At 46.4% G+C, this 20,998-nt stretch overlaps 1 protein-coding gene across 1 annotated transcript in view; it reads left to right on the forward strand.

Annotated features, from left to right (window-relative positions):
- Fig4 (FIG4 phosphoinositide 5-phosphatase) overlaps positions 1 to 14,962 on the forward strand; it is a 110,389-nt gene extending 95,427 nt beyond the window's left edge. Inside the window, exon 23 of the mRNA XM_028890232.2 lies at positions 14,349 to 14,962. Coding sequence (XP_028746065.1) covers positions 14,349 to 14,526 — 178 coding nt within the window. The 3' untranslated portion in view covers positions 14,527 to 14,962. The remainder of the gene's footprint in view (positions 1 to 14,348) is intronic.
- The last annotated feature ends 6,036 nt before the right edge of the window (positions 14,963 to 20,998 follow it).

Genomic DNA, 20,998 nt, shown 5'->3' on the forward strand with positions numbered 1-20,998 from the left:
GGAGAGGGTCCAGTCTAGAACCTCACACTGCATTTAGTTGTTACAGTCTCCTTCATTCTGGAACACCCCCACTCTTTGAAGACACTTTGAAGAATACAGGTGAAGCTGTAAGTTTCTCCAGTCCTGCCCAGCACCAAGGTCCCACAGCTGCATAATAAAATAATTACACAGAGGCTTATATTAATTACCAATACTGTGGCCTGTTGGCTCAGGTTTCTTGCTAACTAGCTCTTACAACTTAACTCAGCCCATTTCTATTAATCTGTATGTTGCCACCTGGCTGTGGCATTGCGCCTTGGATAGCGGCTGGCGTCTCCCCCTCTCTCCTCTCTCCTCTCCTATCTTTCTTGGATTTTTCCCACCTGGCCCCATCCTGCCCTGACATAGGCCAATACAGCTTTATTTATCAACCAATCAGAGCAACACATATTCACAGCATACAGGTCAGTTGTTTTATAGACGGGCCATTGATTTAGTTTGTTATGGTTATACCCAAGTGCAGTAGCTAGCCTTCAAACTGGCCTTACTTCTATTATTCACACCCCAGTAACATCCCCTCCCACTTTGTTCCAGGACTGCTTCCCTGGCATGAGTGTTTTAGCCAGCTTTCTCCCACTATAACAAAACACCCGAGACAATTACCTTGTAAAGAGAAGAGTTTCTTTGGGCTCACAATCTGGGGTTCCAGTCCATGCACCATTGCCCTTCAGCAGAGCAGAGGATAAGAATGGAGGATGTGGCAGAGCAGATATATCTGCTGCAAGAAGAAGGGGCTGGGATCTCATAGTCCCTGCCACGCATCCGACTTACCCAAGACCCACCTTCTAGATCCCACCTCTCTTCAGGGCTCAGCTACCTCCTCCTATCAGGGCTCCAAGCTGGCAACCTGAGCCTCTAAAGCATAGGCCTGTGGGGGTGATTTAAAATGCAAACTACTAGCCAAGTGTGTACCGCAGAAGTGACTAGGTTTTGAAGTGATCTGTGGGGTCAGTTGTTTGGGAAAAGCAAGCTTTTGTGTTGCGAGCAGCCCTATGCACAGATGCAGGAAAAGCTAAAACATCTAGCCCACTGCGAGGAACTGATCTTGTCAACCATGTGAATGAGCTTGGAGGGTCAGATTCCCAGCCCCAGGTCAGTCTTGAGTTGATGGTGGCTGTCGCCGGTGGGTTGGCAGCAGCCCTGTGAGAGACTTTGAGCCAGAACCCTAAGTTCCTGGCTAGTTCTGTAGTAGTAGCCAGACTGAAACAGAGTAAATGTCTGTTGGCTTAAGAAACATCATGAACACAGGCAGAACTACTTACTACACAAGTGATGTGACCGTTCATCACATCCCATCGGATGACAATTTTGACTTGTAATGATATTTCAATTTCTTGATTAAAGTAGTATTCTCTGAACTTTTCTACTGTGGAATTACTCTTTTAATTAATGAATATTTTAAAAAAGCACCTGGAAATTTTAGAAATAACCTTCATTCATCAAACCTTGCATTTTTCCTATGTTTATTTTTCTCACTGTGAGATCTCGAATTACTATATTCAGTGGGACATAGCCCATCATGGTCATCGTCCGTTTTGATACTCCAATTGTCCGCCGGTTCCCTGGCGTTGCGTCTGCTGCCCCCGTGCCCTTCGAACATGTTCTCATCTTTCTTAGAGCGCTTCCCAATTGCCGGCACAAGATGCTTTGGGCTCATCGTGTTCTTTGCCTGCCCTAGCCCTGAAATCAGTCACTCCTCTGAGGGTCCCTGATTCTGTTTAGTGGAAAATTACATTAAAGCCAAGCTCTGGGCACTCGGTGTCCCCATTGTGCTGCAGGGTCCCTGCCCACTCAAACAGCACATGCCACGGTGCCATACAGAAGTGCAGATGATCTAGTCTGTATCTATTCTTATACATATCATAAGTATCCAGCCTCTTTGTAAATATAGATAAAATACATTTGTATCGGTGGGTTTGTCATGATGCTTTTCTAATTACGAAAGTATCCGGGGTTTATTCCAGACTTCTCCCTTTCCATGCTAATGCCACCCTTCCCCACAGGGAGAAATTGGCTCCCATTACCCTTATTATGCTTATTTGATTAGTCCCCATGTGTAATTAATACCCCATCACCCCTCGTCCAGGCCTGTCCCCAGGACAGATACCCTCTGTTCAGGCTCTGAGTCCTGTATGGAGACACCAACCTTAAGGATGTTCTCCTCCGCTTAGATGGGCCCAGTACCCAGTCCAGCTGCCCCAGGACAGTGTGTGCCCTCATGCCATCTGGGTCCTGGCACCCCCCGGCTGTCAAAGGCTGCCTCCCTGTGCAGATGTCTGTCCAGGGGATGGCTTTAGAGCTGGTTTGTGTAGGGGAGAGGAGGGGGAGCAGGAACATGGCTTTATAATTCTGTAATGGGTTTCAGTACTGAACAGGCATCCTCTTCACCACAGTGAAATTTCTCCCAGAGTCTTGGCTTCCAGAAATCTGGTTATACTGAGGTAGCATGGTATCTTCATCACTGTCCCGTTGCTGTGAAGAGATACCATGACCAAGGCAACTCTTATAAAGAAAAGCATTTAATTGGGGGCTTGTTTACAGTTTCAGAGGCTTAGTCCATTATCATCATGGTGAGGAACGTGGTGGCGTGCAGACAGACATGGTTCTGGAGAAGTGACTGATAGCTTTACATCCTGATCCATAGGGAGGGAGGGAGAGAGAGAGAGAGAGAGACAGACAGACAGACAGACAGACAGACAGACAGACTAAGCCTGATGTGGCCTTTCTGAAACCTCAAAGCCCATCTCCAGCACACAGTTTCTCCAGTAAGGCCACATCTACTCCAACAAGGCCACACCTCCTAATCCTTTCAAACAGTTCCATTCCTTGGTGACCAAGCATTCAAATATCTGAGCTCTGGGGCCGTTCTTTCTCAAACCACTGCGTAAGCCTATTGAAGTACAGTTCCAAAACCCAAACCAGGAGTGCTTCTAGTGTCCCTGAAAATGGTTACCTGCGTGACTGCAGGGAGGGGCTTAGTTTCCATCTGGGACCATGGGCTTCTCTCTGAATTTCCCATTTATGTTTTTACTCATGTTGATGATGATACCACGTGTGGACCATGTTTTCTTTGTAATCTTCTAAATTCAAAAAGAATTTAGCCTTCTTGAAAAAAAAAAAAAAAAACAGATACCAAACACAGATGTCAAGGCTGTCTTGCTGGAGACACTGAGCCAGCGCCCCTGACGTGAGTCCTGGAGATCTGTGCATTGCACACTTGTGCATTTCTAGCTCCCGGTCAGCCAGGATGGGAACTGGAGCTCCGCCGGAGCCTTTAGAGGCATTTCCTCAGTTGTCTGAATGTACAGTACACAGAGCACCCAGAACTCCATGCTACACATCGCCTCACTGGGGGGAGCCCCAGGAGTGGCGGTTACAGCAGCTGGGTTCCATCTTGAAGGCTCCCGGCTCCACAGCTGTCTTGTTTCAGTCGTTTGTAGACCATGTTCTCTTTTAAGTGAACTGGAGGAGACCTTTAAAGGGAGGTGGGTGAAGTGTGCTCCAGGGCTGTCAAGGCCAGTCACTGCCAGGAGGAGCCTGAGGAGTCCTGATGGCCGACACGACTCCTGGACATTGTTCTGGGACAAGGAGGATGTTAGGTGAAAACGACGTGTAGAATCTAGCTGGCGATAACTTACTGTTATTGGAAGATGTTAATGCTGCAGGAAATTGTGTGGGGTATGTGGAAACCCCATATACTGTGCCATGAGAGGGGCTGCCGCATGGTGTGCCATCGGGGGGGGGGGGGGGGGCGCGGCATGCCATGCCATCAGAGGGCCACTGCATGGCGTGCCGTCTGAGGGACCGCCGCATCTGCCTTGGACAGGAAGCTGTCACATCAGCTGCTGGCTCCAAAACAGCCTCCTCAGCCACACACAGGAAGTTCCTGCTGCTCTGCGGCAGGAAGAATGCAGTCACCTTTGCCTCCATCTACAGAGTAGGTATTTCTGTCTGTGTGACCCGGCTGTAAATCCAAGCATCGTGTGAATGCCACAGTAAATAAAACCATGGTCACATTTTGAAGCCAGATGCCAAGGGAGTCTGGGATGGTTGGGTTTTGTTTTTTTTGGGGGGGGGGTTGTTTTTGTTTTTCCTTTTTCTTTTCAGTGAACTCAGTATCCTGGAAGGAGAGTTTGAGTCAGTACTGAAGAATCTGATCTTCTCCATCATAGTCTGTCCCTCCAGCCACCCAGCTGCCCACTCTGCATTATAGTAGAGCTTGAAAGTCCGAGGTCCCGGGTGTGCACAGCTCTCTTCATCAAGCCCGCAGAAGGCTTTGTGTGACCTGGTAACCCATTAACAGACTGTCTGCTCCCAGATGCTGTGGGGCAAAGGGAAGTAGTGCTATCAGGAAGGGAGATAAGAGCAGCCCCATCCGGACTCCTGCAGTGGGCTCGCTGTCTCCAAGGAGAGTGAGGTCTGCCAGAGGGGACCATGGGAGTAGGTGGGTGATCTTCTGAGAGAACAGCCCTCGCATGGCTGTGCAGTGAGGACAGGGCAGGCGGGGCCAGTCAGGCAGCAGGCCTTTCATTTGTTGTCCGTTCGGGAGAGGTGTGAAAATGCACTTTAAGATAAATGTGTCTGTTGGGTTCCGGGAAGAATACAAGAGGTTTTTGTTTTCTATTTTGTTTTCTGTTTATTTGTGCGCGCGCACGCACACACGCACACACACACACACACACACACACACACACACCCCGCACTATTGCATATGTATCCGTCAGAGGACAGCTTGTGGGAATCTGCCATCTTCTTCCACCATGTGGGTTCCAGGGACCAAACGCAGGTCATCAGGCTTGGCAGCCCATACCTTTACCATGGAGCCATCTTGCCAGCCCAAATATAATAATTTACAACTGTCTATCCCTGAATCTTCACACAAAACCAGAAAGAGTTGGATAGCAAAACTGAATGGCCATGATGTTGTCACTTTCTCATTGTAACAAATATCTGATGGAAACAACTGAAAAAGAGGATAGATTTGTTTGGGGGTCGTGATTTCAGAGTTATTAGTCCATACATGCTGATTCCATTATTTCTGGTCATGGCAGAGCAAAGCATCATGGTGGGGTGGGGGGTAAGGTTGCTCCCCTCACACCAGGCAGGAAGCAGAAGTGGCAGGGGAAGAGCCCAGGAAAAGATCTGCCACTCAGAGACTTCCTCCAATCAGGCTTCACCTCCTGCATCCCTGCTCTTCCCAAATGATGGATCCATCAGTAGGTCAGTCGGTGGTGATGTCGGAGTTCTCACGATCCCGTCACCTCCCCGGAGCCCTTCAGCGGGCAGCCAAGCTGTGAACACGTGACAGTACAGACCCGAACGGCATCACCCACAGACAGTGCTCAGCTCGGACTACCCTGCAGGGGACTCAACGAATCTCAGAACAGAGGTAGATCGCGGGGATAACGCCAGGGCTTGTGCATGAGGAAGAAATGAGGAAGGAGCCAGGGTATCTGATGAGGCTCAGAACACAAGGACCCAGGAGTAGCTGACAGGTACCCACTGGAAGTCATAGCTGGTAATGTTAGTGTGGCTGCTGAAGCTGGGAGGGGTTGCTCCAGATGTGTCCAGCTGTCCTTGGTGAGTTCTCAAAGGGGTGGAGCTGACTAGATCACTTAAACTCTTGAAACCACTAACCAAGGCTCCCTGCCTGGAAAGCAAACAGATGTGTGGAGAAATTACTGATGTGTCAGAATGGAGCAGGACATTGACCGTGAAGATGAGGGAGCCAGGCAGGCACATGCCCTGCATCCCAGCACTTGGGAGGAAGGCAGAAGGATCGAGCATTCAAGGCTGCATAGCAAGTTCAAGCCTAGCCTGGGCTACATGAGACCCTTCCTCAAAAACCAAAAACATGGGGCTGGAGAGATGGCTCAGAGGTTAAGAGCACTGGCTGTTCTTCCAGAGGTCCTGAGTTCAATTCCCAGCAACCACATGGTGGCTCACAACCATCCGTAATGAGATCTGGTGCCCTCTTCTGGTCTGCAGGCATACCATGCAGACAGAACACTGTGTACATAATAAATAAATAAATCTTTAAAAAGAAAGAAAGGAAGGAAGGAAGGAAAGAAAGAAAAAGACGTAAGAATCCGCACACAAAGCCTAGAGGACAAGCTGGTGTGCTTTTGTGCATAGTGATGCTGCAATGGAAGGGGGAGCGCTGGGAAGTGAGGGATGGTCTCCTGAGCCTCACCGCCTTCCACAGGGAAACTCAGAGTACGCAGCAATGGAACATGGAGCCTACAAACACGTGCCAGCAGCGAGATGAGTCCGTAAAAGGCTGGCAGTGCAGTGTGCCAGTTCATAATGGACTAAAATACAAAAACCCTTAAATTCAGAACAAAAGAAGATATTGAACTGATTTAAAGTGCTGACAATAGGCAAAGATTTAACATGGATAAATAGACACCCTGAAAAAGAAAAACTACCAAAACAGTGTTGCGAAAAGAAAAACCAGTCTGGTGTGTGAAACTCCTAAGCTGGTGTCATAAGAGCACACTGTACACCTGAGCATGTCGGCCTGTGCTGACTAACACCAGGTGTGTAAGTAACCCTTAGGGGTGAGCATCCTGGAGGCTTCCGTACGCGTCCATAGAGACTTCCTGTGGAAAGAATACTAGATTGTCATAGGTGTGGTGGCTACAATACCTCAGCCCAGGAAAAGAAGTGATAGTGTGTTTCAAACTATCAAGAAAAAAAACGTGAGCCAAGGACACCATCTGCAAAGCTATTAAGTGTAAAAATAGAGAGGGTTTCATTGTCAGTGAGAACCAGGGATATCGTTTCCGTGGACAGCAGAAAGGAGATTTAGACAGTAGGGCTAGAGGCGTCTCTGTGCCTCGGGGGAGTGATGCTGAAGGCCTGTGTGCTAAAGCTGGTGGCGCTCTGGAGAGGCAGTGGTGCCTGCCTGTGAAGGAAGGCCTAGTGCAAGGCAGTGAGCTCATCAGGGGTGCCTCTAAAGGGGATGATGAGCCTCTGGCCTCTCCTCATCCACTGTCTGCATCATAGCAGCTTCTATCACACGCTCCTACCAGGACACATGGCCTCACTACGGGCCCCAAAGCAATGGACCAACAGACCATAGATTAAATTCTTAAATCTGTGAGTAAAGAGAAACCTTTCCTCTCATTGTAAGCCGATTATCCCAAGTATTTTGTCACAGTGATAGAAAGCTGATGAGCACAGACACTGATATAAAACTCATTGTCACTAGTAAACCATGGTTGTCCGTAGATCCAAAATAAAGGTTTAAGGGAGAGGCCGAGATGCCATACCTCTGCGGTCAATAGTGTGCATTCCTGTATGTTACACAGCTCTGACAGAGCTAAGACAGGAAGAGCATACACAGGCAAGGTCTGTTCTCAGGGACCGCACTGATGCTGGCAGTGGTAGCCTTGATATTCTGGGGCTGCTGTGTGCTTGTGTGAGATAAACAAAGCATCAGTATTTATAAATTCTGTCATCTTTGTTCATCATCCTTGGCATGAAACACACACACACACACACACACACACACACGCACACACGCACACACACGCACACACGCACGCACACACACACACACACACACAGGTTTGATAATGAGAATTCCCAGGTGTAGCACGAATCTTAAAAGGTCTTATTAATAAAAACAAACCTGAAGCCAGGTATTGGGTTAAAGCTGGAAGAGCAGAGAAGCAGAACAAGCCACAGCCATCTCACCTTGCCAGTTCCTAAGCTGATCCTGTTTCCTCAGACTGGAAGCCTCTGAGTCCTCATCCAAATGGATCTCAGCTGAACTGCTGCTCAAAAGCCTGAAAGCTTAACCTCCCTAGTTCCTGGTCCTCACGCCTTATATACCTTTTTGCTTCCTGCCATCACTTCCTGGGATTAAAGGTGTGTGTCACTATGCCTGACTGTTTCCAGTGTGGACTTGAACTCACAGAGATCCAGAGGGATCTCTGCCTTTGGAATGCTAGGATTAAAGGCATGAGTGCCACCATTTTCTGGCCTCTATATCTAGTGGCTGTTCCGTTCTCTGACTCCAGATAAGTTTATTAGTGTTCACAGTATATTGGGGAACACAGTATCACCACACCCAGGTCTGCAGTGAAATCTTAGAATGCAAATTTCCCACTAATGTGAACCAGGGCTTCTGGGAGAAGTTGCTGATTCCGGCCTGTGTCAGGAAATATCTAAAATAAAAATGAAACTTGTCGATCCGGATGGCAAGAAAGCTCTCAGAGATAAGTCCTGTCAGCAGGACCCGGGGGACTTGAAGAAGCGGCCACTGGACAAGGATACGGTAACTTGAACCCTGTAAGATTAACGCTGCACTAGAGTGAAGCTCAGCCCGTGTGTTTAAAGCCATACATTTGTAAGGAGCTTTACTCATGTCACTTTGGAAGAATCACGTGGTGAAAGTGACAAAAAGAATAACACACAATTCTTAGAAGGATGTGAGCTGTAGTACCGAGTAACCGGATGAGAGCCGGAATGAGGGCTGGGCGTGTATTTATAGGAAGATGGGCATAGAAAGACAAGAGTACTGAGCGTTCCTGAGGAGGAAAAGGACAGCAGAAGACATTCTAGACTAACACACCACACGGAACTTCCTGTGGTAATGGTGAGGCCCCCATCTCCACTGCCTAACGCAGTAGCCATTGGCTGCGTGCGGCTGTTGTGCACTTGGCATGCAGCAAGTAGTCCTGAAGACTATTTTAAATACACTTAATTGAAATTCAGCTAGGGGTAAGTTTAAATTGCTACACACAGCCAGTTGCTATCAAATTGTAGACTTTGAGAGGTGCATTTTGGTCTTAGGTGTCTATATTCTAGCCCTCTGAATGTGAGCTAGATGTCTCCATCTAAGTAAATACATCAATTTTATTTTTTGCAAGACCTGAACAAATTTCCACTGCCTCATCTCGGTAGACTCAAGACTAGGCTTCCAATGCGTGAGTGCCTTGTTGGAAAGATGCGAGCCCTTGGATGGAAGAACTAGAGAGAAGCAGCGGACACTGATGGAAAAGGCGAGAACAGTACCCAGAGCCCCAAGGCTGACGACGCTGAGGACGCTGGAAGGAAGAACCAGCAGATGATAGGGCTCGTATTTCCTGGTGGAGACTGAAACAAAGACAGATCAGAGCAGAGACAGGTTGCTAGGGCGCTTGCTGAAGTCTCGCTCCACTACGACCTACGTCTCTTAGAAGACCAAATCAGAGTTTTGACCTACTGAAGGTTTTCTCCCAGAAAGGCTGAGACAGATGGCCTCAAACCATCACCCGATCTGATCCTCTGGCTAAGCTGCGATCAACAAGGCATGTAACAACCATGTGGAAGAAAATACCGAAAGTGTTGATGGCAACAGACAGAACACGGGGGAGGGAAATGGATCTTACGAGTCAAACTCTTACTAGAATTTCTGGAAATGCCTAATGGGGTTTGATGTACTCCAAATGCTGATCACAGACAGGGCATAAGATTTTAACATATGGAAGAGAATCATATATGGTTGTTAAAATTAAATGTTGTCTAATAGCTTAACCACCAAATTTTGTCTATTAGTTTAACCCGCTAACCATAAAATCCTCATGATGTCACTGAATTCCGAAAACATCTCAGGCCTACCCAAGCCAATGTACATTTACTGGTTACTCAATGTGTGCAAGGCCGAGAAGTCCTCACAATAGAATTAAACTATAAAGGGGCACAGACATTAGTTCTGCGTCAAGTCTAAGGTAGAGATTATTATCAGAAATGGCTGTATTAAAAGCAGCTTTGAACACAGCTTTAAAGGGCACCCCTGGGTTTTCTTTGAAAACATCTGGTGTGTCTCATGAATTTCTGCCTGTAGTGCTTTCTCTTCTGTGAGCAGAAGCAGCAGTTAAGGCTGGATGTCATCAGTGCTCAACGTTTGAGGCATCAAACAATACATGTTAAGAAGCCTGTAAATGAATTGGTAAATATATTACCCTAACTAAGAACGCGACATTCCTTGAAGGGAAATACAGAACACACTGTCAAGATAGAACTGAACTTCATAGATAAAAAGAAATGAGTCTGCCATGTGATTATCATATTTTATGTCCAGAAATAACAACTGGCATTTGAATGAGGGGCAATAGGTCTTCTGCCTTTGAGGCTGTGAAAAACTTAAAAATACATTCCCTCTGTTTAAAGCCAGGAGGCAAATGTAGATTTTTTTTTTTTTTTGGTCATCAAATTATAATAATAACCTAGTCTGTCTACTGGAATGCATAAAAGAAAATAGTCTCACAATTTCTACAGTGTGTAGTGTTTAAATACTAGTTGTTTTTTTTTTTTTTAATCTGGAAACAGATGTCTTCAATCTCATAAGAGACTGTGCAGGGGAGATGTCCGATTTCTCCCTGTTTCTTTCCAGCAGCCTCTGTGTGGGTCATGGATGTTGTTTTCTTTCCCACCTCAGAAATGCATAAGTCTATGGGGAAGTTAAAAAAAATCTACTCATTAGAAACTAAGAGGTGAATCTAATATTGCTGCTCATATCTTTATAACTAAACATTAAACTCCAGTGTAGCGTTATGGCATTTTGTCATTTAAAAGAAAGTTCATGTTTTCAAATGCTCTATGCTCCTAGCACCTGGGACGCAGAGGCAGGGGATCAAAGGTAGCCTAAGATGCATGATAAGACCTTTTCTCAAGAAAAAAAACTGGAGTCAGGCATGGTGGTACACCCTGTAATTCCAATATTCAAACATCTGAGGCAATAAGTTGTGAGTCTAAGGCTAGCCTGGACTACGTAGTAAGACCCTGTCTTTAAGAAAAAAATTAAGTAGTTGGAGTATGACTCAGTAGTAGTATGTGTGTCTCAGATGCCAAGGCCCTGGGTTCAATTCCCACCACTGTAAAAATTTAAGTAAGACCTTTTGCATTCTACATCTCTCTTCTATATAACTGATAGCGGCCATGCTAGACCGGGATCTGTCAAGCTTTGGCAGGTGTCAGAATCATCCAGGAGGCTCATTAAAACACTTTTTCTTGACCTCACCTCAGGTCCTCTGCCTCAGTAGGGCTGTCGTAGGAGCTGAGAGTCTGTAGTTCTGATGAGTCCCAGGTGCTGCTGGTACTGCTGGCTGGCCAGACCATACTTTGAGAACTACAGCTTAGGTCTGTGAGGGGCCCCTTGTGACTGGATCAAGAAACAGAGGTTCTTTGTGATCTAGTTCTTCCTGCTCTCTTTCTGTTATTCCAGCAGTATTGGGGTCTCGAGCTTTCTTCTGACCCAAATGCAGCAGTACATATTTTAACATGGCAGTTTTATCATCTACTGTAGACTTAGTATCGGAGGTTGGTCCTGGCTCCCTGGGTGGGTTGTTGTAAAACAATAGTGAGGTTATGTTGGAATCCTAAACCTTCCTGACACTCTGTGAAGCCAGGTCAGCCAGTGCATGGCATTTTCTATTTACAGAGTTTGTCATCATTTTCTGAGACTCTGCTTTCAGTGAATCGGGTTCTGGGAAGCGAGTGAGGACTCCCAGTTTATTTCTTGGTAAGAAATCAAAGGCATTGGATGGAAGTGTGTGGTCCATTTGTGGTTTCCCTGGCCCTCACTGGGACAGGAGGGTCTCCTCCTCTGCTAATCACAAGGTTTTAGTTCCCAGAGGGTGCCCTTGAACATCCACTGCATGTTGAATGTCTCCTGTGATTCTTGCCAGGAATCTCATGCACATGGGGTCCCATGCAAAGGTCAGGATCCAAAGAGAAAATGGGGACCATCAGTTCAGCCGTACAAAAAGCTCATCTGAGTAACAGAGGGCGTAAAACCCATGCTTCCTTCCCCCATAGTGACTGAGAAATAAGATGGTGTCTGTGTAAGAGCTCTGAGAAGGAGCCGGCCCTGGAGCAGTGCAGGTGGTGTGCTGACGGTGGAGTCCAGGAGATGCTGGGCTTCCTAATTTGATGGTAATCTCTGAAAACTAACGGAACCACTTTGTTAAGAGGTCTGGTTAAAATAGTAGTTCGGCCCTGAATATTACGAACCATTAATGAAGCCTAACTGTTCATCTTGAATTAAATTAACTATGGAGTTCCTATATTTTTCTGAGGCAAATTATGAATATTCAGATTGATATATTATCTTAGTCACTCACCATAATAATGTGTTAACCACAGATATTCAGTACTGCTGTGTCTGTATTTTGAAACAGAGTCCTATCCACTGGCACACAATGAAATGTAGCCATCTCAGGATTCTTTTACCTGGCCCTTTCTTCCTTTCCCTTTCTAACCCCTTCCATTCTCTCTGTCTTTCTTGTGTGTGTGTGTATGTGTGTGTGTGTGTGTGTGTGTGTGTGTGTGTGAGAGAGAGAGAGAGAGAGAGAGAGAGACAGACAGACAGACAGACAGACAGAGACAGATGTTTGTACATCTGGAATGACTAGTCACTTCCAGTTTTATTTCAATGAGATTTCCTATAATCTCCAGCCATCACAGGATAGTGTGTGTTATAAACAAAGGCACATTTCATTGAGCCCCCTTGATGACTCTCTCTCTCTCTCTCTCTCTCTCTCTCTCTCTCTCTCTCTCCCCCCTCTCCCTCTCTCCTCTCTCCTCTCTCTCTCTCTCTCTCTCTCCTTTTCATGTGTGAGCTTATGTATGCATGTTTCCATGTATGGGGCACATGTGTGTGTGCAGGTATGCATGTACATGTGCACGTGTGTGTAGAAGCCTGAGGTCGATATCAGGAATCTTCCTTGATCTCTCTTCAACTTTATTCTTTGAGGCAGGATCTCTCGGTCAAAACCAGAGCTCACTGCTACAGCTAGTCCAGCCAGCCAGCCTGCTCTGGGGATTCTGTCTCTGCCTTCCAAAGCTGGAACTGTGAGCAGCCACTGTGTCCACCTGGCGTTTGTGAGTTCGAGGGGTCTGAGCTCTGGTCTTCTTGCTTGCAGGGCCGTCAATCTAACTGCTTGCCATCTCCCTAGACTCTACCTTAATGGCTTGTGAGGGGAGCAAGAAAAGCCCACGTTTAAGTGCAGCACATCCTCTGAAGATAGAGATTCAGGGGTACGGATGAGCGCTTAATGATTTTTCTTTTCCTTCAGATGTACCACACTTCCCGGTTTCCAGCAGAATGCTAACATTCCAGTTGCCTGGAATGTTGACTACACACCCTCTCCCCTAGCTCTTGAGTCCCAGCTAAGCAAATAGTGAGCACCAGGGTGCCTGGGATTCCTCCCAGAGCACAGGAGCAAGGCTGAGTCCCCAGCCCAGCAGAATGTTGTCTCGGTTGCCAGAGTGTGTAGAACCTTCTCAAAAGATGGTCAAGTAATGAAGTGTGTTGTTGTTTGTCCTTCTCCTTCACCATATCTGGCTTTCCATCCCTCCTGACCACTGGCCTCTGCTGGACCTCTAAGCACACACATGAGCAGCCACACTACTCACGTGTAACCTCTGTGTCACTTCTGACTTGTTAGTGGACTCATGCCCTGAGGGCCCGCCTGCCCCCAGCTAACTGCGCAGTGACTGGTGGGCATTCAAATTGCTGAAAGTCGAGGGTGTGTCAGACACCCCCACCATGAATTTTGGCAAGACCTAGAGACAGTGCCTTCCCCAAGGGATGGATAGAGATTTCAGGCACTGTAGTAGTCGGGGTGGGTGAGAACGGAGGGGCATTTTTGAATAGAGAATTCTTGAGTCCTTCAGAAAGGAAGGCAGCTGTGTATCACAGATCCACAGCTCCTCACCTGAAAGCCAGATGTGCTGTGGAATTAAGAAGTGGGTGTTAGCACACCAAGATATAGTCACTTCATACTAATATCCCCAGTGAGATCTGAGGCCATGTCTGATGCATATATGACACATTAATGTTTGCATGTAGTTGTGTGAGAAAGGACTGAGATGGGCTGGATGTTTCGGGTAGCTTTTTGGTTGTCAAAGCTTTTAGAATGTCAGAACTTCAGGGAAGAAGTTACACATGAGTGAACAGTGGTTCTTATTGACTGACTGCTTGTACAATATCTTACTGATGTCAACTCATTGGCCAGAATTCTTACTCTCCTACTTCATTGATTCCTACTTGATCTTCCTTTAAAAACCAAGTGCCTGCAAGGCCAAAGAACAAAATGTAGGTATAGCCACCACCTGAAGATGCTTCCATGGAGCCAGATGGACACACAGCTATAAAGCTGCCGTTCTATAAGGGCCAGGAACAGGAGCCTCTGCCCTCCTCCCAGGCAGTGTTCATCCGGCAATCTTCAACCAGAGGAGAGACAGCAGAGGTGGTTCCCACAGCCCTTCCTGTCCTCTCTTCCCTCTAATGCAGCCTTCTTTCTCCTCTCTTACAGAACTCCCATCTCGGCTTTCTCGCAAGACAACATCTACGAAGTTCAGCCCCCGAGAGTAGACAGGAAGTCCACAGAGATCTTCCACGCCCATATCCAGGCCAGCCACGGTTTCATGCAGCCCCTTGGTAAAGAGGACACCGCCATGTACCGAGAGTACATCCGAAACCGCTACTTATAAAGACAGCCTTGAGGAAGAGGAAGGCGCGCTGGTCTAGACTGTTCAGTGTCGTCTGTGAAGGAAGTCCCTGCATCTGGAGATACAGCTCTGTGGTGGAGGACATAGACCGCTCTTTCAGGATCTGAATTTGGTCCCCAGCACGCACATCGAGCGGCTCACAGCCTTCGCCTAACTCAGCCACAAGGGATCCAACGCCGCCTTCTGGGTTCTGTAGACACCTGCACTCAAGTGTGTGTGTGTATGTGCACACATGCATGTGCACACACACAATTAAAAACAATACTAAAAGTAAAATCTTTTCAAAGTAGTCCCCCAAGTCCTTTGCATCTGAAGCTTCTCACTCCTTTTTACCGTGAAAATTACAAACTACAGGTACTAAAGGCTGTACTAAAGGCTGTACTAAAGGGCTGTAATAAAGGCTGCCTCTGTTGCTGTTTATGCTTTTGATTTATTTTAGGAAAACTTCACATTATGAAATGTCCCCTGAAGTTTTGCTCTCTGAAATTGGTAGGTTTTTGTGAGTGTCCACTATGTGCCAGGAACTATGGCAAGGTCTAGGAATATCCTAAGTATTTTCTTTTAGTAAAAATAAGGCAATGTACTTTTCTTCATAGTTGCCATTGTTAATTTATTCTGGGGGTTTGTATGTTAATTTTGAATTTTGACTGGGAAAAAAATATTTCCTTACCTGGAAAACTGTTTCTTAGGAAATATACTCTGAAGTGTTTATGGATAAAGGGACCAGATCTCAACAAAGTATCATCCAAAAGAGGGTTCAGGACAAGCAATGCGTGAGAAAGTGTGTGGAGGAAAATACTAATAACCAGCAAATCCGGGGAGAGACAGGGCTAGTTCCACCATTCTGAGAACTGCTCTATAAATTGCGTAAAAAAGAAAACATTAAAATAGCTGATCGAGGAGCTGGAGAGATGACCCAGAGGTTAAGGAACAGTGCATATGGCTCCTCAGAGGACCTCAGGTCAGGTCAGTTCTCCTCTCATGTTACTTATAGGAACAAGGATGTATATGAGATGTAGAAAATAAGATCAAGCAGGAAACTGAGATATAAAAAATTGGCATCAAACACTTTGTGGCAAACTGTTAGAAAAACATGGTGGAGTACCAACCAGATGTGCCCATCACCTGCTGTGGCAGCTCACAACCAGCTGTAACTCCAGCTCCAAGAGATCCAGTGCCCTCTTCTGGCCTCCATTGGCATCTGCACCCACTGTACACACACACACACACACACACACACACACACACTTTTAAAATATTTTTAATGGCTGTTCTAAACAACTTTGTGGTGCACAATTGTGTAATGTATTTGAGGCAGTATTCAGGCAGGTGATGCGCACATCTGGCTAGCACTCCACATCACATGGCACTAACATGGCAGCTGTGTTTTCTAACAGTTTGCCGCAGAGTGGTGCCAATTTTTAATGTTTCAGTTTCCTGCTTGATCTCATTTTGTACATCTCAGTTCCCAGAAAGCCCTTGTTCCTGTGAGTAACAGAGAAGAGAACCCAGCCATCTGACCAAGAAGGACATAGCAACGATTCTGGGACACTAGGATTCTCCGGGAGCTTTCACGTTTTAGGTAAGTGTGAAGTCCCATTTAGCAGACGTTTTTGATTGACACCATCATGAAATCAAGATTAGAGAATGACTAATAGGGAAGAGGGATTTTGTGTTGTTGCAGCCTGCATCTCTGCATGGTAGCTTGCTGCGGTGTGTGGGTTCCCATGTGACTCTTCCCAAGTCACAGAATAATCTGGAGTTGGTTGCTAGGCTGCCAGTTACAAATCAGACACTAATCTTAATTTTTTTAACATTTATTTTTAGCATGGCTGCTGGGATCCACCCAAAAATGATAAGGATAAGTTTTATCCTAAGTTCCCTGAAGGCCTGGAAGCTGGATGGTCTTTGTAACCTCTCTGAACCCAACTTGCTTTAACTGTAAAATGGGGATAATAAGCCAGGCCTGGTGACATAGACCTCTCATCCAATTTGCACTCAAGGCTGAGGCAGGAGGACTACCAAGTTCAAGGCCAACATGCTCAACTTAGAGCTTGTCTCAAAATAAAAAGAGAGCTGGGGATACAGCCCAGAGGTTGAACCTGGCCTGGCATGTTTAAGGCCTGTTCTAATTTAGTCATGGTAAATACCAGGACCAAAGGCAATTCAGGAAGGGAAAGATTTCTTTCATCTTTCAGGTTGCTAAGATTTCCTTCATCTTTTCGTGGAATGATGTTAAGGCAGAAACCTGGAGCAAACACTAAAGCAGGGGCCATGTACAGCCCAGGCCCACCTGCCTAGAGATGGCACCACCCACAATGGGCTCTGCCCTCCTCAATCAATTAGCAATCAAGAGAGTGTCTCACAGACCAGTTTGGTGGGTGGTTTCTCAGCGGAGGGTCCCTCTTTCCAAGAATGTCAAGTTGATAGCCAGTATTAGTCATCATAAGGGTTTGGGTCATGGTATTTATCACAAGAGAAAGAAATTAGAACAAGACCTTACACAAGCCAGACCAGCATTCTACTTTTGAGCTATGTCCCTAGCTGTGGTGGTTTGAAAGAAAATGGCCCCCAAAGGGAGTGGCACCATTAGAAGGTGTGGCCTTTTTGAAATAGGTGTGGTCCTGTTGGAGGAAGTGTGCCACCGTGGAGGCAGACTTTGAGGTCTCATACATGCTCAAGCCATGCCCAGTGAGACAGACCACTTCTTGTTGCCTGTGAGTGAAGATGTAAGAACTCTCAGCTCCTTCTCCAGCACCATGTCTGCCTGCACGCTGCCTCGCTTCCCACCATGATGATAATGGACTGAACCTCTGAACTGTAAGTGAACCACCACAGTGAAATGTTTTCCTTTATAAGAGTTGCTGTGGTCATGGTGTCTCTTCACAGCAAGAGAAACCCTAAGACACTCGCCCTTGTTTAACTTTTTATTTTGAGACAAGTTCTACATTGACCAGGTTGGCCTTGAACTTGGCAGTCTTCCTGCCTCAGCCTCCCCAGTCCTGCCCCAAACAAACAAAAGTCAGGGAGGGTAACACTCTCCTGTTGATCGACTGTGAAATTGGCCATGGGTCAGGCGGACAATTGATGTTTGGTCAACCATAGCTGTGGTTGATGATGGTGGGTGGGGGGAGTAGAGGGTGGTAGAGGCAGTAATGGCGTCTTCACTACCAATACCCTGATGTTATTTATCTAAAGCAGCTGCCTCCGTCCCTCTCAGAGTTCACCTAATTTTGATGTGAGAAGGACTATCACTTGTGTCATTAATTCTGATTACTTTGGCTAATGAATGATGCTTTACAAATTGAGGGCAAAGCTAAAACAGCATTAACCTACAAGGGGCCTAATGAGCACAGGCACATGGAAACAAAGTGGATGTGTGTCTGAGGGCATTGGAGAGCTAATATGGCATAGAAAATACAGAGGCCATTCCCTTTGTAGACGCTCAGGGAAGAAATGTGTAATGCTTCAGACATGGACTTCGGCTCCCAGCACTTTCTACTAGCCACAGAACTTGGAGCAATCGCTTTGGCATCTCTAGGCGGTCTTCTCATCTAGTGTGGATAGATGCAGAGAGAGAATATTGGAAAATTTGTGTAAAGCGTGGAGTTCAGTATTTATCAGAATGTGAAGAGCCACTGAGTTCTTTCAAAAGGTCACTGAGGGTGTGGTCCTTACCACCTGCTCACCGGGGACCTCAGTGTCATTGCAAAGAAATGTCTACCCTCATTCTTACCAGCTCCAGTCCTCTGCCAGCTTGTTTCTGTAGATTTTAATTCCTTGTTTAGTCAACAATCTAAACAAGCCTCGTAATAGCAGCTCACCAACCAAGCTCTCCTCAAATAGTGGGCATACCCTATGAAGTAAAAGCCGTATGCTGACCATAATACCATACATAACAGCAGAGTGTTCACATTTATGGCACGGGGGTGGGGGTGGGGTCTCCCAGGAAGGCGTGTGTGCATGTGAGGGAAAAGAGTCAGCCAGCGAGTGCCCCTCCCCCCTTCATTTCCTTCCCTCCCTTCCATCTTTCAGCTTGGTCTCGTAGTATCACTTGTAGCTGCCACTGTGGATAAAAATCACTTCTCACATCACAAACCTGGATCCCTTGGTCTTGGTTGGACTTTTCCGGTTTACCCCCTGCCTGGCCATGCCATTGGCAACTAGACACATCTATTACACGTGATTCTAGCGTGAAAAGTCATTCTTTGCTATGAGCAAAAATCTTACACATCTGATTTGTCCGAATAACAAAAAAAGTGAACTTTCATAGGTTTTATAGATCCAGATTGAAATGGCTGTGTGGAGTCCATTTCTCCAGAGAAAAGTGACTCCTGTCGAAATTTAAATACCTTGCCTTTCCCTGATGTGTGAAGTGGGACTCTAAGTTTGGTCAAAAACTTCACCTATATCTTCTGTTTTACAGGAACCCTTTTTTTTTTCCCATTCAGCTCTGAGTTTTCTCCTGAGGGTCTGCCAGATGCTGAGTGATAAGGGCTTTGTCCCTTTGGAGACTAAGATGCCTCCAGTCTGTCACCCTCTCTGCCTCGGGAGATGGCTGGTCGGATGGCCTAGAGTGCCCGGAGAAGGTGAAGCTGTTCTCGTGTACCAGCAGGGTTTTTCTGGAAATCACGTTTTGTTCTTTTCAAATTAGATTAGAGCTGCCTTCTCCTTTTTGGCTTTACCCCCTAGCATTTTCCAATTGTTCTGTTGGGGTAAGAACCACTTTTGAGCCCTGACAAATGAACCGATTGTTCCAGGTAGATGAGCCCTCTGTCGAGGGTAGCGCGAGCTCTTTTCCTTATTCACCGAAGCATATTGCCTTCCCTTCGGAAGAAGTGGCTGCTTATTTGGACACGGCACGTGTTCTGCTGTGCTGCTCGCAGAGGTCAGGTGTCTCCGTCCACACATGGCAGCTGTCTCCAATCGACACTTGAGCCCCTGTCCATTTTAGAGCCGGGGGGTCACTTACTAATAAGGAACAGTAAGCTGTTATTTAACTTTTGCTACCCACACACAAACTATTTCTGTATGCTTCCCTTCTTCAGCACATTTGAGTGGACTCTAAAGCAACCGCGAACCGGTAAATAAAAATTGTAACCTAAAGCGATGCCCACAGGTTGAAGTGGTTTGTTTTTCCATAAAGAAAATGACTTGCCTTAGCTTATAGAGAGAGGGAGGGGCTGGAAAACAATTTGCTGGATGTAGCCAAGGAACTGGTCCAAGCAAGAGCAACACACGTGGATAATGGTGGCGAGAATCACAAATGCTAGGGTCACGGGATTAGCTGTAGGGACGAGAGTGTCTCTGTCAGCCTTTTAATTGCTAGTGAGAACCAAATTACTCCAGCACTCGGGAATTACGTGTCTCTAATGTAATCCCGTTTAAAATGGGAATTATAGCAAAGCCAAGTTGTCTCATCCTGCACCCCACTCCCATCTCCTCAGCATTGGTCCTTACAGATGACTGGATTGGCATTTCAGGTCACCGCCTGGCCCCAAGGCTGTAGACTGTTTTAAATGACACAGCTAAAGGTCCTGCCTTCAGAGAGCTGTGCCGTCATGGTATCCTCTTTAATTATGACTGGATAGGTCTCTGGGCAGTCGCCTCTGGGCAGGTGCTCGTGGTTAAATTTGTAACAGGCATCTTTGGCTTATGTTAGTGAAAAGGAGACATGCTTGCAATTGTGTGTGTGTGTGTGTGTGTGTGTGTGTGTGTGTGTGTGTGTGTGTGTCTGTCTGTCTGTCTGTCTGTCTAGTGGGTAGCTAAGGGTTGGAGTGCATGGCCACTGGTTTGCCTACATTGTCTTTCCTCTGCTTTCTCTATCATGATCACTTCTGACTCTATTAGGTTGGGGCAGGAGAAGGAGATGAAATGTCTCTCTTCATTGCCCTTTCCGGTTTGGGACACTGGGAATCAGCTGTATGCCAGGAACCAGACCTGCTGCTGCAGTTGGATTTGTTACTGTGATGAAAACAGTTTCTCTCCCCAAGTGGCCTATAGCATAGAAGGAAACAGATGTGAACGCAGTCTAGGATTCCTAGCCCACTTTCTAGGGTAATCTGGAATAGTTTTGCTAAATTGGGGTTTCAGAAAATAACTTCAAATTGACATATTTGGGTAACAGAGAAGGCACTCAAGAAAATGATAGAAATATGGATATTATGCCCCTAAGTTGGGGGACAGGGTGTCCCAAAAGCTGACAGGAATTTCTGGACATGGAGATGGCGGTGGAAGGGAAGGGAGATGGTGAGGAAAACCAGGAATATCGTACACATCAGGCATGTAGATCGGGAGGAGCCTGGACATGCAAATGATATGCAAATCCAGTGGGTCTTACAGAGGCTCCTACCATCATAAAAATTATTGAAGACCTTCAGAGTTTCTGTTTACATAGGTTTTTACTTGTTGGCATTTAACCCATTTAGAAATGTAACTTACAGTAAACTTACCA

Source organism: Peromyscus leucopus, chromosome 8a, assembly GCF_004664715.2.
Source record: "Peromyscus leucopus breed LL Stock chromosome 8a, UCI_PerLeu_2.1, whole genome shotgun sequence".
NCBI classification, from domain to species: Eukaryota; Metazoa; Chordata; class Mammalia; order Rodentia; family Cricetidae; genus Peromyscus; species Peromyscus leucopus.